Source organism: Elaeis guineensis, chromosome 3 (assembly GCF_000442705.2).
Source record: "Elaeis guineensis isolate ETL-2024a chromosome 3, EG11, whole genome shotgun sequence".
NCBI classification, from domain to species: domain Eukaryota; kingdom Viridiplantae; phylum Streptophyta; class Magnoliopsida; order Arecales; family Arecaceae; genus Elaeis; species Elaeis guineensis.
In genome coordinates this window covers 5,189,462-5,207,602 of record NC_025995.2, presented here as the reverse complement: position 1 = coordinate 5,207,602, position 18,141 = coordinate 5,189,462, and the positions used below count along the sequence as shown (strand labels likewise).

At 39.0% G+C, this 18,141-nt stretch overlaps 1 protein-coding gene and 1 pseudogene across 1 annotated transcript; one reads left to right on the top strand and one right to left on the bottom strand.

The window, feature by feature from the left end:
- Positions 1-3,243: 3,243 nt before the first annotated feature.
- On the top strand, positions 3,244-6,943 carry LOC105042273 (protein SINE1). The gene is made up of 3 exons (XM_010919409.4): positions 3,244-3,399; positions 4,745-6,183; positions 6,276-6,943. Exons 2-3 carry the CDS (start codon positions 4,852-4,854, stop codon positions 6,804-6,806), a joined length of 1,863 nt encoding a protein of 620 aa, XP_010917711.1. The 5' UTR covers positions 3,244-3,399; positions 4,745-4,851; the 3' UTR covers positions 6,807-6,943.
- A 1,215-nt stretch (positions 6,944-8,158) lies between these two features.
- LOC109505630 (protein NDH-DEPENDENT CYCLIC ELECTRON FLOW 5-like) lies at positions 8,159-8,789 on the bottom strand (annotated as a pseudogene).
- Between the last annotated feature and the right edge of the window lie 9,352 nt (positions 8,790-18,141).

Below are 18,141 nucleotides of genomic sequence, written 5' to 3'. Positions count from 1 at the left end.
CAATTAAAAACTCTATACCCATATCCATCTCGGGTTAGGTTGAGTTAGATCAAGTAGAGGTATAGATCAAGTTAGATAGATAAGAGGGATCGAATGGAGTTGAGTCAAATTTATCATATAAATATTATAAAATAATTATAAGTTTAAAAAAATTTAGATTGCGGTTATATTGGGTCAGGTTCAGAATGAAGCATACTATTATTCATACCCAATTCGAATCTACTTCTGGTATTCTTTTTGTGAAATCTATATCCATCTTGAGTTCTAATTAGATTTGGTGAAATCCATCCCATTTGGATTAGATTGGGTTGGATACCTAGTGGATTGACTAAAATTGCCATCCCTAACAATAAAATTTGCACTTATTGGTCAGCTATCCAAACCTTAACTTATAATAGTTTGTACCTCTCTTGGGCACTCACCAAGCAATGCCACTTACAATTTTACTATTCTTGATTATTATATTTACTATATACAACATGAAAGTCATAAGTCTTTTTTTTGCTTTTGTTGAGGGAAAATGAAAGCATTACATAGGGGCAAGCTTTTTGTGTCATCAATAACTCAACATGTGTGAGGAGATTAAGCATGCTTTTATTATTTTTTATTTTTAAAACTACTCTCATCTACAAGAATACAATAAATATAGCCAATCTCTAAGAGCCCAATTTAGGCCACAAACATCTTCTTTATTTTTTATTCTTTATTTATCTTGAAAAATGCATCGAACATTGGGGCATCTTGTTTTCCTCCATCCATTTTAAAGATAGGCCTTAAACACTATATAATCATCATATCCAGCATTTACCATGATAGGATCATAATAATTTAGAAGAGTGTAAAATATTTAATATTTTTTAGATCATAATATTTATTATATACACCAAATTAGATTGTTCACATACATAACACATGCTAAATGTTCGTGTATGATAATATTAACAAAAAAGGAGAACATCTTCTTCCCATCATTTAACAAATAATGGCCATGATATTATTATAAAGAACTTTAATCTTGGTAGGTAATAAAGGCCTTCTCTTGGTGAATTGGCGCTTGTCCACATGGTCACACATTTTAATCTCAGGTGATGCATCCAAAATACTTAGGCCTTGGCAATATAAGTCCCCCTTTTATTTCTCTCTCTCTCTCTCGAAGAGAAAGAAAAAAGAGCTTCCTCCAGAGATGAAGCCAGGTTATCCCTTTTTTTTTTTTTGATGAAAAAAGGAGGGAGGTCCATCCATGGAATTTGTTAGAGATGACATGTACCGAAGTAGGAAAAGAGCAGGATTAGCTAGGATCAGCAATCCAGATCAAAAGAGGACCCATACATAGGTAAAAGAGTACATCATCCTAGATTTGGTGGCTGGGCATAGTGGCTTACTATCTTGAAACTAGAGGCATGGCAAAGTAGTCAGATAGACAGTTAAACCAACGACCAGAAGGTTTGCTATAGGTCCCTATTTTGCTTTAGTACAGAAGCAACAAAAAAAATATCCTGCTTCACCTTTCCATCGTGGTAGGAGATCCAAGACTCTAAAGCTTCAATAGTGCACATATAAATAGTTTCATGAAGAAAAGCTTCGAACTGGAAGATTCTCCAATTCCATTATTTCTAGATATTCCAGCAGAGAATCACTGCAACAGTAACTCAAACCTGCAGATTAAGATGCCGAAGAAGATGGAGGTACTGGGTCTAAAATAGTTGTTCACTGTTTGCGAATTGAGAACAAAGTTGAGCTTATTAGTAATTTCTTTCACAAAACAGAGGAAAAGATGTAGGTGATAAAGAGATGGCCAGTCGTTTCTTCATGATCAAGACAAGTTATCCTGAAAATAAGTATTTGGCAACCTCCTTTTGATTGCTATTTGGACTTTAAATGTGATTTCCTTTTCATTTGTCGTGCATGTTTTTGTTGACTCAAAACTCATCAAAATGACACCAGTAACAAAAGATATCATAGAATATATTGTTATGAGAGTAATACCGCATTTTATCTTGCTATATTAGCAAAGACATAAAAGGTCGGATTAGGATCATGTCATATGAAGATTTGAATCTAGGCCTAATCTGGTTTCAAATTTTCCTTATTAGATTCAATTCAAATCCACAATCCAAAACTTGGTAACTTTATTATATTATTAAAATTTATATTTGTCTTTTCAAACTTTTTTGGGGGCATAAACAAACTTGGAGTGATGAGCCTTCTAGCTCAATAACTAAATTTTTCACATTTCTCATGCTAATTATTTATATTATGATTCTTAATATCTTTTTATAAGAACCAATTCTTGTAATATGTACATGGATACTAGATTCTAATTATATCCTAACTGATAGATTACATCTGGATAAAAAAATATGGTATGTAAATAGCGTGGCATGCAAAATATGCGTAGAAAGTACATTTATTATGTTAAATATATATGAAATTTTATTTGATTAAAAATATTGTGAAATTTCTATTAGGAAAGGATGGAATATCTATATTCATCAACGTAAATGCAAATAATTGTCCAATTATCTATTGGTCATCAGTTTTACCATATGTTGCATTTGGAATCATTTTTTTTTTTTGACCAACTATTGAATTATCAAGTATCATTTGTTATTTTATATATTAGTCTATTATATGGAAAGAATTATTTTCAGATCAATTAGGTATAAGTACAAAACAATCTGTATTTGTTTAATCTGGAATTAGCACTCCTTGCAATGCCAGATATTTTATTGACATCCATATTAAACCATGCCAAAAGGATTTCTACCCTCAAAAATACCTAATAATTTGTTACATGGGACATTGCTTGCATGACAAATGACGAGTGGATCCAAGTCTGGCACGAGTTTTCTTGTGCAAAAGACATTTGAAACCATATCAAGATGGTTTACCTTAAAATAAAAAGACAGATACTTTGTGTATCCGGATCACTGAAATTTCTGTGCCGAGTTGTGATGAAGAAATGATATGGAGAATCCAAGAACATTTCCTGCGACCCCTGATCTAAGATCATGGCAAGAGCACGAATCGGAAGGTCCGATGAACATTACTCGCTGGAAATTTCCATGCCAATGTTTGGGAAAATATCGGCGCTTTTCGGACACGGGATGGCGCGGTAATTTCGTGGCGAAAATTCAAATGGCGTGGTACCCTCCCTCGGATACCAAACCCGGACCTTTCCCTCCTTTCCTCTGTCTCAATTAAAACCCAGCCAGTCCTCATAAATTATTTCCTCGCCTCGTTTTGAATTATTCTCAGGTCCTTTTCACCCAGATCTGAAACACCCAATTCCATCTTCCCACTACCCAATAATCTGAGCACCAAAACTGAAGATAAGATATTATCAATTAGCAGAAAAGAATTACGGAGTTCTCTGTTCTTTTTTGATCTCCAAATCAGGTCAGTAGTTTACAGAAATCTTACCATATTTCTTCGTCATTTTTACTTGGTCATTGGTTATTCATTGTTTTCCCAGATCTAGGTTTGTATAAGCTTGAGTATCCCTATTGAAGCCGAAATTATTTTTTTCATCTCCTCTCTCAATTTCTCATACATAAGATTGTGAATGGGATTCTTTAAAATAGGAGAAGAGACCAGACATCGGGATCTCTAAACTATTTCTTGAGTATACGATTTTCTTATGTGTCACAGCATGCCTTTGTACTGGAAATGGGTGACACGCATCAAGAAAAGCTTACTGTGCTTACAATATTCTCTCTAGATCACTTTTCGTTTTATGAAATGGGACTATTGGTTAATCTCTTGGTTCCCATCTTTGCAAACGGTTTTCTTTTTCCTTCTCTTTCCCATCCCACTCGAACCAGCAAAACAGCTGAGCTTCAGCGAGCGCAAGCAGGGATTTGCGCAAGCTCGGCTTGAAAAATAGTTGAGCTGGCGCAGCTCAATTAATTTGCGTCTGCAACTCAAGCTTTTCGCAAAACAAAAAACAAAAACCAAGAAAAAAAAATCTTGTTTGAGGAGCTGATGGAAACATAATAAACTGATGCGTTTCAAAAAATTCATATATATGTAGTTTCAGGAAACTTTCATTGTTAGGTTAAGACCTAATTTTTTAGTAACCTTATTGTACCAATAAATTTTGGTATTTTATATCTAAATTTAAAAGATATTTCCAATCTATATATGTTTTACAATTTCAAGCTTAGTTGAGCTGAACATGAGCGCAAGGAGAAAATTTAAGGCCCTTTTTTGGGCCTAACAATCAAAAAAATTTTAAATTATTTGAGAGTTTTTAATTTCATCCTAAAATTTAATTTAGTACAATCATGTTATCCAATTTTCAAATTATTTTAATTTAGATCCCGATTATAAATTCCGTTCAGTCATCATGACAGAATTGTCATGTGATGTCAGGTATAGCATCATCTCCTTCCGCCGTATAAACATGTCATATGACATCATGTGACAATTCGACTGAATTTATAGCTAGAATTCAAATCGAACTAATTTAAAAGTTGGATGGTCTGATTGTACTAAATTAAAATTCAGTATAAAATTCAAAACTCCTAAATAGTTTAGTTTTTTTTCCAAGGTTAAGTCTTTTTTCTTTACTGACTTCACTGCTCTTGCGATCCCTTCTTAAGCTAAATCTTTCTGAGAAAGGGAGGGAAGAGTTGAACGTGTTGCTCGCGTGTAACTTGCTTGTTTCCAAGTTGCTTCTTTTTTTTTTTTTATTCTTTTCTGAATTCTTGATGACCTATCTCATTTCTTTCATCTTTCTCAGATGCTTCTGTCCTTTTCAGCTAACAACAGAAGTATGGAGTGCTGAAGGCTATACTGAATCAATTAATTAATTCTCTTTGCGTTTGTCCCATAGCCTCCTCTCATCCAATGGGTAGAAGTCTCAGTCCATTGCTCCGACAAGAACTGGCAAACCTTGACAAGGATGCTGACAGCCGCAGATCTGCCATGAAAGCTCTAAAGTCCTATGCCAAAGATTTGGATTCCAAGGCCATCCCTCACTTCCTTGCCGAAGTCTCGGACACCAAGGGACCTGGCTCGTCCTCGGGGGAATGCACCATATCTCTCTATGAGGTTCTGGCTAGAGTTCATGGCCGTAACATCGTGCCACAGATTGACAACATCATGTCCACCATCATGCGCACATTGTCATCAAGTGGAGGATCCTTTCCACTGCACCAAGCTTGCTCCAAAGTGGTCCCTGCAATTGCTCGGTATGGGATTGATCCTTCAACCCCGAACAATGAGAAAATGAGAATAATTTCTTCTCTGTGTAAGCCTCTATCTGATGCCTTGATGGGTCGACAAGAAAGCACTGCCTCTGGGGCTGCTCTATGTCTGAAGGCTCTTGTGGAATCAAATAACTGGAAGTTTGCCTCGGATGATATGGTTAATGATGTTTGTCTAAAAGTTGCCGGGGCTCTGGAGGAGAAGGTGACCCAAACGAATGCTCATATGGGCCTGGTGATGGCTTTGGTGAAACACAATGGTCTGATAGCTGAGGCTTATGCAAGGTCACTTGTGAGGTCTGGGTTACAGATTTTATCCATCGGTGCTGCAGAGAGTAATTCCCAGAAGCGTCTCTCAGCCATTCAGATGGTTAATTTCTTGATGAAGTGTGTGGATCCAAGGACTATCTCTTCGGAGCTTGCTAAAGTAGTCGATGTCATGGAGCAATGCCAAAATGATCGCATGCCGTTTGTCAGGGGTGCAGCGTTTGAGGCATTACAGACTGCAAAGATGATAGCTGGACAGAAAGGGTCTAGACATGAAATTGTTTCAAGCCCAATCACCGATATGAATTTTCACAAAAGAAATAATAAGAGTCCATTTGGTGCCAGGGATAGTGGCTCTCATTCTGAATTTGCTTCTCCTGAGTCACAGACTATTGATTCTTATATTAAGTATGAAGTGTTCACTGATTCGCCTTTGTCGGTTGGGCAGTCTTCTTCTAACTTTGAACGTGGTAGGCGTACTAACAGGCGACTTTGGAACAATGATGGTAGTGGGGTGGATATATCTTTGAAGGATGGTTTTTTTATCAAAGCCTGCTCGGAAATTAATGATGCAAAATCTGAGTTAGAGCTGTCTGGTAAAGGAAACCTGAGTGACGCAAATAAAGAGCCATCAGAGGCATTTTCTGGATTTATACAGGGCAGTGCCACAAGTACACTAACAAGAGATACTACCCCTAGTCCTCAGGTATGTGAGTTGAAGCACATTGAATTTTTTGATAAACTGTGTTATGTTGACAGAAACTTAAAATTCATGCCATGATTTTGATGGTATTCCAGAGGTCCCGGCCTCAGCTTACGATTGATGATGTAAAAATATACACAACTCCACGGAAGCTTATGCGTTCTCTTCAAAACTCAGCTAATGTCAGCAGCTCTGGAAGCCCTCAGCAACAACATAATCAGATTCTTGCAAGGCCAAGTTCAGGTAAAGCGGAACTGAATCCAACAGTAGCATTAAATGGAGGTAGTCAAACTCACAGCTTAAAATCTGAGGTAGCAGAGAAAAGGAATAATGAGAAATTGATATTGTTGGGCAAGCATAACCTTACTCTGAACGAAGAACTTGTGCCAGATGGCACTGAGTCAGTGTCGTCCACTGGTGATGTTACTGAAAATAGTGCTTGCAGAGTATACAGAGAAGACTATGAAGATAATTTTAAGGTTCTGGTGCAAAGCAAGAAAAGGCTTACTTATGGAATAGCAGTTATGGGATTTACTTGGGGCCTTCTCTTGATTCTTGTAGCTGTCATTTTGTCTGCAATGAGAACTGATAATGATGAGCCTTTCTTTGATGTTGTTCCAACATAATATCTCCTTGTAGGCTTTATGTTATCTTGTTTCACTGTCCTCTCACTGTATGCTGAGATTAATGATCAATTCTGACTGATGATCATGTAATTTAGACAGGCTAAATGCGTTACTTGTGCACTTGATATAGTTGTAGAACTGCATCTATGAAATTATTGAATTATTCTAGATAGAATTGAAGTCCTGTCTCCATAACGGTCGGAAGGCATGTATTAGAACTTCATATAACAAGTGAAACAGTCAACATATTAATTTCTTAAAAACTTTTCCTCCATTGAAGTTGCTCAGAAGCATTTAGTCCTAAATTGGTGTTCAGAAGTTTGAAAGCATTATAAAGGGCAAAATGGTTAGCTAATTAATATCTTTTGTAAAATGCTTGAGCAGTTATCCAGATGCAAGTCAATCGTCCGATGCATTGCCATGGTACTTGGTGCCTCTATTGGAACTTCTATGTGCAAATTCTTGTGACTTAGAATAATTGTTGATGTCTATAAAGAGTATCTGGTAAAATGAAGCTTTGCTATAGTCAGCAAGCCTTTCTTCAATGCAATAACCACAGTTCCAAGGATCAATCTATTGTTGAATGATCTTTCAATCTTCTGAAAAAGACAGGGTATAAGGAAGGAAGTTACATTTGACATTTTCCATCTAAATAAATGTTACTTCTATCTTAAAAATACAGAACCAACTATTTGTTAGTGGTTGAAACTCTGCAGTAGCAACACCTGCAGGATGTATTGCCTCAGATGTCAAACTACCGGGATGCTTATAGTAAACGTTAGTCTCCTATATTTAATAGCTTTTAGGTACAAAACTTGATGCAATTCTAGGTTCTCTGTTTATCGTTTATTCTTCCTTTGTAAACTTGTTTTTCCATTATGAGATCATGTGCTTTTGTAAGTGTAAATAGAAACTTGGTGATATCGTAAACTTGAAACCTTGCACTGCCTACTGATGCATCTAGCTTTTGTTAAGACTCACTGCAGCGCCATTCTTTCTCATTATTGTTTGCGTCTTGTCAACTCTTTCATAATGCATAGCACCTTATTTGATGTTAGTATGATCTCATTTGCACTTCAAGCTTCCCAGATTTCCTCCCCTTGTAACCATTGAACCTTTTTTCTCAAATCTACTCATAAATGACAAGAAATTCTGTCACTCCTCAAGCTAATTGAAGATAAAAAGATCACTTCTTGTGAGTTTTGCAGTGAAAGGACTGAACATATATGTAGCCTTCCATAGGATGCACAAAGTTTCATTAGTAATTAGCAGCAGCTTGTTATTTACCAAAAAAAAAAAAAGCAGCAGCCTTGCTTTAAATAAAATAAGACCCCTTGCCATCTATATTCGATTTAGAGGTTTAGGTTGTGCAAGTACTGATCTCCCCTCCATGTGCCTCAAGTGCCCAAAACCATGTGTCAATGTGGCAGAGGGGCTTATGCAGACATAAGGATATTTACCATAGCATTCAAGGTTTGATCCAGGGCTGAAAACATAAAACTCACCAAATTGTGAACTCTATTAATGATCTGGGACTTTGAATGCACTGGTGCAGACCCTACTCATTTCCTCTGTCATCTGTACAAAATCATCATCTTCTTCTCTATCTGATTCTTCAGTTTTGAATCCTTCATTCATTGATTCATTATTCATTATCCTTCTCATCTTTACTTTCCTAAGAACAATGCTTCAACTGCATTTTTAGCTCATTATTGGCTTGAAATTGAGGATCCTTTTCTGCTGGTGGTGAATTCTGACATTATGGCTGTTTGCTATGGTAATTTGAACCTTGCAGCCCAACAGCATAAGTTGCACTAGGTGTGCTTTGAGGTGGCTTATAACAGAGCCCGACGATGGAGAGATTGATGATTTGGTATTCGTGATGGTAAACTTTGAGCCGAAGAGATCTTGGTGGAGTGTCAACAAGAACACCAAGAATTTGACTTCGATTATGTTCTCTGGAGCAATGGATAAAGGCCCCATCTTTTGTGGAATATTGTGCAGAATAGTTAAAATTAAGACCATGATATAGTTGATAACAAGGCAGTTCAACATCATCGTGGCAAAAAAAGGTGTTTTTTTTCCTTCCCAAGAATTACAAGATATTATCAAGATTTTGGCCTCAAGAAGATTTGAAAGGTGAAAACTAATTTGTGCTAGTTAAATTTTAAGGATAAAATGACATTAATGTGCAAATGGTTCTTGCTTGCTACTTCTAATTTTAGCAAAACTTAAGCATGTTCTTAAGAAGTGCCCAAAAGGAGAAAAGGAATGAACTCAAATATCTTTTTTTTTTTTGAAATTAATGGGGGCTAGAAAACAGCCACCCAAAGAGAAGGAAAAATATGTACAGATGATAAGAATTTCAAAAAGAAGTCATCAAAGGATTAATAAGTACAACTATTTGGTGCTATAGAAAGGAGTCAAAGCAAATTTAGAAACCAAAAGTGAGAAAGAAGATGTCAACTATAAATACCACAGCAGAAAAGTTGTATAAAGAACTAAGGACTCCAAGCACTAAAGATTGAGCTATCCATTGAAGAGTTGCACAGAAACAAGGACAAAACAGTATCTTCACTTAGAGAGCTGCCCATCCACTCAAGCCACATTGAAGCGATCTTATGAATGATGAGCTAAGGAACAAAGCCGCTGCCACAAGGATTCATGGCACAATCATCTTGGGCAAGCAATGGATGTGATCCCAATTCTGAAATGATTGTAGAATTTTTTGAACCACAACATCCAAGGGGCAGAATCTTTTTAGAAAAATTCTTAAATTATGCTCCCACTAAATTTTCCAATAAATTGCTGCCATCAGCTGATCCGCCGTAGGCCTAACTGAAGAATCAAATTTTTCCTTTCTAAATGCAGTCCATAAATCATGCAAATGGCCGAGAAATAAATAAGTGTCCCACTGATTCATTATTTCTCCTACAAAGACAACACTCCAAGCTGACATTCCACCTGTTGAAGCAACGCGCACCGGATTGGATCGATCTGGGCTTGTGATCTAATATCTAATTTCTTTGAGACAATTCACCAAACACATTGCAGGCATAAATAAACAAAGACAAAGAACCAAGATTTACGTGGTTCGGCACAAAAGGCCTACATCCACGGGGAGGAGGAGCAATCCACTATAAATCCGTCCTGAAAAATAGGTACAATATGAGGTATAAAAATACCTTTTATCCGAAACCAACAAGAAGGCAATAAAATATCGAATAGAAGGCAACCAAGATCCAATCGGATCAACCAATCTCAGCCTCGGCAATAGATCAAGATAAAACAATACCTGAAATGAAGATACCTTCCTCAACCCTCGGCAAAAAATCAAGATGATACCTCCTTACCAACTGTAGTAGCAAAGGCATCCGTGAAACCGAGAAGGAAGAAGATAGGCAGACCACCAGCCGAAGACCAATAGAGGAAAGCCAGCAACCAGCACAAGAGGCACAGGCGAGAGATCGGCCGAAGAGCAAAACCCGTGCACAAGAGGCACAGGCGAGAGATCGGTCGGAGAGCAAAACCCGCGCACAAGAGGCACAGGCAAGAGATCGGCCAGAGAACAAAACCCGCGAACAAGAGGAACAGGCAAGAGAGAGCGGCCGAAGAGCAAACCTGCACGAGAGAACAAGCAAGAAACAGGCCCGCACAAGAAGCCCTAGAAAAACCTCCGCCCGCTCTAACCTGTGTCACCAAAGAAAGATGCCTGTGGCCTCCTTATAAAGGAAGAGAGCCTTCTCAAAAAATAGAGTTTCAGCCGATGTAGGATTCCCAACTGTCACGGGAGACAAATAAAGAAATATAATTTGGAGCCAAATATAACAATCCTCCTCCTTGTGACAAATATTGTACTTTTTATATCAGATGAAAAAATTTATAACCTCCTCCTCACCACAAGCCCCGCAGGGCATTCCCAAATGCTTATTCCAATCAAGTTCAGGAAATTCCTGAACTTAATTGCAGGGATTGGTTTAGTGAACATGTCAGCTGGATTATGGGCAGTGTATATTTTCTGAAGTCTGACATCACCTTTCTCTACCAGATCTCTGATGAAGTGATATCTGACATCTACATGTTTTGTTCGTTCGTGATACATCTAGTCTCTGGCAAGATGCAAAGCACTCTGACTGTCACAATGAATGTCTAAACAATCCTGTTCGAGATCCAAATCCTGTACTAACCCTTTTAACCAAATAGCTTCCTTTGCTGCCTCTATCAATGCCATATATTCTGCTTCAGTGGTAGATAAAGCAACTGTAGACTGCAAAGTAGCCTTCCAACTGACTGCACATCCAGAAAGAGTAAACACATATCCAGTCAAAGATCTTCTCCTGTCCAAGTCACAAGCATAATCTGAATCACAAAATCCTGTAACTATGCAATTACTCTGTGTAGAGAATATCAATCCCAATTTTGAAGTGCCTTTCAGATATCTAAGTATCCATTTCACAGCTGACCAGTGAGCCTTTCCAGGTTTATCCATATATCTGCTTACTACGCTTACTGCCTGTGAAATATCAGGTCGAGTGCAGACCATCGCGTACATGATGCTGCCAACTGCGCTCGCATATGACACTCTAGACATATATCTCTCCTCATCCTCAGTCTGAGGAGAGTCTCTGGCAGAAAGTCTAAAATGACTGGCAAAGGAGGTAGTGACAGGCTTGACTGTAGACATACCAAATCTGTCCAAGACTTTTTCAATATAACTATGCTGAGTAAGGAAAAATCTACCTGACTGCCTGTCACGAATAATCTCCATCCCAAGTATCTTCTTTGCCGGTCCAAGGTCTTTCATATCAAATGCAGTACTGAGCTCGGCTTTCAGTTTCTGGATGATTGTCATGTCTTTGGCTGCAATTAGCATATCATCCACATATAATAACAAATAACAAAAGGACCCATCTGAAAGCTGCTGGTGATACACACAACTGTCATACGGAGATCTACTGTATCCATGGTCGACCATAAATCTGTCAAATTTGCGGTACCACTATCTTGGAGACTGCTTGAGACCATATAATGATCTCTTGAGTAAGCATACATGATCTTCTTTATTTGGAATCTCAAAACCAGGTGGTTGTTGCATATAGATCTGTTCCTCTAAATCACCGTGAAGAAAGGCTGTCTTAACATCTAGTTGTTCCAGCTCCAGATTTTGAGAAACAACAAAAGCAAGTAACACACGGATAGATGAGTGTTTGACTACAGGAGAAAATACCTCCTTGTAATCAATACCCTCCCGTTGACTGTATCCCTTTGCTACCAACCTGGCCTTATATCTAAAATCTTGAGGAGTGGCTCCTTCTTTCCTTTTGAAGATCCATTTACAGCCAATTGCCTTTTCACCTTTTGGTAATTTGACTAACTCCCAAGTCTGATTCTTTTCTAGAGACTGAAGTTCTTCAACCATAGCCATGGTCCATTTATCAGCTCGTGAACTATTAATGGCCTCCTGATATGTGGTCGGCTCATCACCAATGGTGTCTGCAATACTCAGAGCATAATAGACTAACTCAGCACAAGCAGAATCCTCAAAACCATACCTTTGAGGTGCTCTGATCTGACGCTTAGGTCTGCGAGTGGCAATACTCTCAATCTGATCTTGATCTTGTAATGTCACCTCCTCCTGAGTCTGAATCTGTGCATCTATCTGTTGTTGTTGTGATTTAACAGTCTGATCAATATCTACAACATTCCTATCCTGTTGACCCCGATCCTGATCACTTTGAGAAGAATTAGGCTGTAGCTGCCTTGAAGCAGTGGCTGTTTCATGAAATGTCACATCCCTGCTGACTAGAAATTCTTGAGATCCTGGCTCTATGCACCATAATCTATAGCCCTTTATCCCATATGCATATCCAATAAATATGCACTTTTTAGCCCGGAGATTCAACTTTCCATCTTTTACATATGCATAAGCTGGGCACCCAAAGATTCTGAGTATTGAATAGTCTGCAGATCTTCCTGTCCACATCTCTTCCGGAGTCTTCATGCTTAATGCTGATGCTGGAGATCGGTTTATAATATAACAGGCTGTGTGTGCGGCCTCTGCCCAAAAATCTCTACTTAGTCCTGAATTAGATAGCATAGATCTGACTCTCTCTAGTAGTGTCCGGTTCATGCGTTCTGCCACACCATTCTGTTGAGGTGTACCCACTGTTGTTCTATGTCTAATAATGCCTTCTGACTTGCAAAAGTCATCAAATTCTGTAGAACAAAATTCTAAACCATTATCAGTCCGAAAAATTTTCACCTTCCTTTCAGTTTGCCTCTCGACCATAGACTTCCACCATTTGAATGTTTCAAATACATCACTCTTATTTTTAATGGTGTATATCCAGACTTTTTGAGAGTAATCATCAATAAAAGTAAGTATATATCTTGATCCACCCTTGGATATAATTGGGACAGGTCCCCATAGGTTAGAATGAATATAGTCTAATATACCAGTTGTCCTATGCACGCCTGTAGTGAAGCTGACTCTGTGTTGTTTTCCAAATATACAGTGCTCACAGAATCCAAGTGCACCAATCTTCTGACCTTTCAGCAGACCACGTCTGCTCAGCTCCTGTAGACCTCTATCTGAAATGTGTCCTAGTCTCTGATGCCATAAATGTGTCAACTGCTCAAGAGAAGATTGTACTGCTGATGCCTGACCAACAACTGTACTGCCATCCAGGTAGTAAAGGGTGCCACTTAATTTACCTTTCAATAAAGTTAATACCCCTTTATTGATAGTTATAGATCCTCTACCCCATCTGCCCTCATATCCTGCTCTGTCAAAGGCATGTATTGAGAGAAGGTTCTTTTTTAATTTAGGAACATATCTGACATCATCCAATATCACCATGGTATTTGAATTTGATTTAATTTGAATTGTTCCAATACCTTCTATATTACAGATGCCATCATCTCCAAGAAGAACAGTACCACCTTCACAAGATCTAAAGGAAGAGAACCATTCTTTGTGAGGTGTCATGTGGAAAGATGCTCCAGAGTCCACTATCCAAGTGTCAGCATGACTAACACTGCAGGCGGCTGTGAATACTGCATCATCTGATATACTGCTATGACTTCCTGAAGAAACTGTAATTGATGCTGTATCAGAGATTGTTCCTTTATCCTTTTGTTCCTTTTCCCTTTTAGATTGTAGAAGTCTACACTCAGATTTTTAGTGACCTGGCTTTTTGCAATAGTGACAAATACCTGGTCTTTTGGGCCTAGACTTTGATCTGTTTTTGGACTTACTCCTACCTTGTCCACCCTTTTTCTGTTCATCTCTACCTCTAACAGTAAGACCTTGAGCTGGAGTCTGAGCCTGATGCTGAAGCTGTACTTTTAATCTAAGTTCATTGGATAACAAAGTAGCTTCTACTTCTTCAAGACTTATTGTTTCTCTTCCATAAAGCATGGTAGTGGTAATATGCTTAAAGGACTTGGGCAAAGAGTAAATTAGAATCAAAGCCTTATCTTCTTCATCTACATCGACACCAACATTTACTAGATCAAGCAGGAGCTTATCATACTCATCCAAGTGATCTTTAAGTGAAGTTCCTTCTGTCATACGAAATGTGTGTAATTTTCTCCTCAAATATAATCTATTAGTCAGGGATTTTGCCATGTATAAACTGTCTAGTTTTTCCCATACACTTTTGGCTGTATCTAGTTCCACAACATTACGAGGACTTTATCACTTAAACCTGAAAATAAGGTTCCTAGGGCTCTCTCGTTAATCTCTTATTTAACAGCTTCATTATCTCCCGGAATTGAATCCATACCCTTAAGGGCTTTTGCAACACCTTCTTTAACTAACAGATATTTCATCCTTACCTTCCATAGTGAAAAATCTCCCGTGCCATCAAAGACGGCCACTTCATGCCTGATGGTGGAGTGAGAGACAGACATCGGATCAGTAGCCATTGAGAAACTTGGTTTCTTGTCACCAGCCATCCAAGTGCTCTGATACCAATTGTTGAAGCAACGCGCACCGGATTGGATCGATCTGGGCTTGTGATTTAATATCTAATTTCTTTGAGACAATTCACCAAACACATTGCAGGCATAAATAAACAAAGACAAAGAACCAAGATTTACGTGGTTCGGCACAAAAGGCCTACATCCACGAGGAGGAGGAGCAATCCACTATAAATCCGTCCCGAAAAATAGATGCAATATGAGGTATAAAAATACCTTTATCCGAAACCAACAAGAAGGCAACAAAATATCGAATAGAAGGCAACCAAGATCCAATCGGATCAACCAATCTCAGCCTCGGCAATAGATCAAGATAAAACAATACCTGAAATGAAGATACCTTCCTCAACCCTCGACAAAAAATCAAGATGATACCTCCTTACCAACTGTAGCAGCAAAGGCATCCATGAAACCGAGAAGGAAGAAGATAGGCAGACCACCAGCCGAAGACCAATAGAGGAAAGCCAGCAACCAGCACAAGAGGCACAGGCGAGAGATCGGCCGAAGAGCAAAACCCGCGCACAAGAGGCACAGGCGAGAGATCGGCCGGAGAGCAAAACCCGCGCACAAGAGGCACAGGCAAGAGATCGGCCAGAGAACAAAACCCGCGCACAAGAGGCACAGGCAAGAGATCGGCCAGAGAACAAAACCCGCGAACAAGAGGAACAGGCAAGAGAGAGCGGCCGAAGAGTAAACCTGCATGAGAGAACAAGCAAGAAACAGGCCCGCACAAGAAGCCCTAGAAAAACCTCCGCCCGCTCTAACCTGTGTCACCAAAGAAAGATGCCCGTGGCCTCTTTATAAAGGAAGAGAGCCTTCTCAAAAAATAGAGTTTCAGCCGATGTAGGATTCCCAACTGTCACGGGAGACAAATAAAGAAATATAATTTGGAGCCTAATATAACACCACCCTTTCTTAGCAAGGTTCTCCCCAATATGGATTTTGTTTCTAAGAACAAGCCACAAGAACAATTTAACCTTCTCAGGTATAGCCGCCTTCCAAATGATTTTGTGATAGGGACACTCTAACCCACCATTGTTGATAAAGCGGTAGAAGGTGTTCACAGAGAAAATGCCATTAGAAGTAAGCTTCCAACAAGGAACATCAACAATCCTTGTCGATTTGATTTGCCTCAAACAATTCTAAAGCACAGTAAGCTATCTTGATTGCAGTAATGTCAACGGGCCTCTAACCTTGATTTTTCAAGTAAGGGATCTTCGCGACCATTGTGACGCTGCAGAACAATTTTGTTTTCAAGCTTGAGGGTTTAAGTTCTCAAAAAAATTAGAAAGAGAAGTCCAACCACACCAAGCAACGTCCCAAAATCTTATCTGTGCGCCATCACCAAGTTTGAAGGTAACATAATTTCAAAAGGCTGCTAACTGATTACAAACACCCTTCCAGATAGGAGATATTCTCTTAGAAGTCTTATTGATTCTCAAATCAAATATTTTCTTGACATAATAAGCCCACTTAATTTGATTCCACCATGGAGCATCTGAACCATGAGTAAATTTTCAAGCCTATTTTGCCAAAAGTGCTAAGTTCATTTACTCGAGATTCTTAATTCCCAAACCTAGCTCCTTGCTCCTTTGATCTACACATGCTATACCAATTGACCAAATAATGAAACCCACTCACTCTATCATGTCCCCTCCATAGAAAGGCCCTCCTAGTCTGATCCATTCTCTTCATAACCTATTTAGGAAGTTTAAATGTAGATATATAATAAGATGGGAGGGCACTAAAGACAGAGTTAACAAGGGTCATCCTGCCACCCAAAGAGAGATGCCTACCCTTCCACAAAGCAAGTATTTGATTGAATTTTTCCAAAAGAGGCATCCAACATTGGGCTCGAATCTTGTGATCACTAAGGGTAGGCCGAGGTAAGTAAACGGCAGCAAACCCTTCATACAATTCATCATATAGATGCAAAGAGATTCGCCTCCTCATCCAACATATTCATACTAATAAAAGAACTCTTATGAAAATTAACTCTTAAGCCAGAGGCTCCTTCAAATGCAAGAATAATAGCTTTAAGGGCCAACCAACCCTCTAATTCTCCTGCACAGAACAACAAAGTATCATCTAAAAATTGAAGCCCTCTGATTCCTTTGAAGACGCAATTCGAGCCGATTCTTTCAACTAATCCCAAAGCACCAGCTTTCTTCAGTAATCTGGAGAGAACATCAGTAGCTAAAATGAAGAGAGAGGGAGAAAGAGGGTCACCTTGATGTAGCCCCTGCTTGCACTTAATCTAATTGTTAGGTGTCCCATCAATCAAGATGCCAACAGATACCGAAGTAAGCATGCTACGCACCCAATCAATCCATTTCAATGAGAATCCTCGAGCTTGAAGAACGGAGAAGAGAAACTTCCAGTTTACCTTATCAAAGGCCTTCTCAAAGTCAAGCTTGCAAAAAGCTCCTTTATGACCCGGCCTTCTACAATAAGCCAGTATTTCATGGGCATATAGAAAATTTTTGACAATGGATCGACCCATGACAAAGGCAGATTGCGAATCATCAATAGAGTAGGGAGATGTTTGGCCAAGCGTTTTGAAAGGACCTTGGAGATAATCTTATATACGTTGTTGAGAAGGCTACTAGGTCTGAAGTCACGAGGGCTAAGTGAACCATCTTTCTTAGGGATGAGTGAGACATAAGCAAAGTTCAACATATGAAGATCTAGAGTTCCACTATGGAAGGCTTCAGAAAAGATAGAGATCATTACTGATGAGGTTCCAAAACATCTTGAAGAAAACAAAAGTAAACCCATCTAGGCCAGGAGCCTTCAAATACCCAAAAGCAAATACAGCCCAACTCATAATTGGCAAATTCGTAGGTTCAATTCCTGCTGGATGCACGCCAATGGGAACATTCAATAAGTCTATTGGAACTTCATCCTTGCCACCTTGGAAGAAGACCTTCTAACACGACGACCTCAGCTTCACGGTTGTAGCTGGTAGACCCGTCTACCCCAGACGAAGTTCTAAATCTTCCCGGAAGGGAAAATGCATAGCAAGCATGTCCACCTAGTTTGAACCACTTTCAAATCCAAAGGAAGACACTCCTTTTCGAAGGTTCTTCTTCACTCTACAGAACCGTACATGAGATTTTCACCTCATATGGCTCCTCGTTCAATTCTTTCGAAGTAATTGGATCCTTTTCTTCGTTCGAGAATCTCCTCCCTTCTTCCAAGCAGTTATACAGCCAAGGAGAGAAGCTAAGTGGCAGCCAGTCAGCTTCATAAAAGCAAAGCGAAAGCCTCTCTTCAATAAGGAAAGGAGGGAGAAATCTCCTGTTAAAAGGCGACGCACCTCAGTAGTGGAAGAAGCTCCACTCCCTATTGG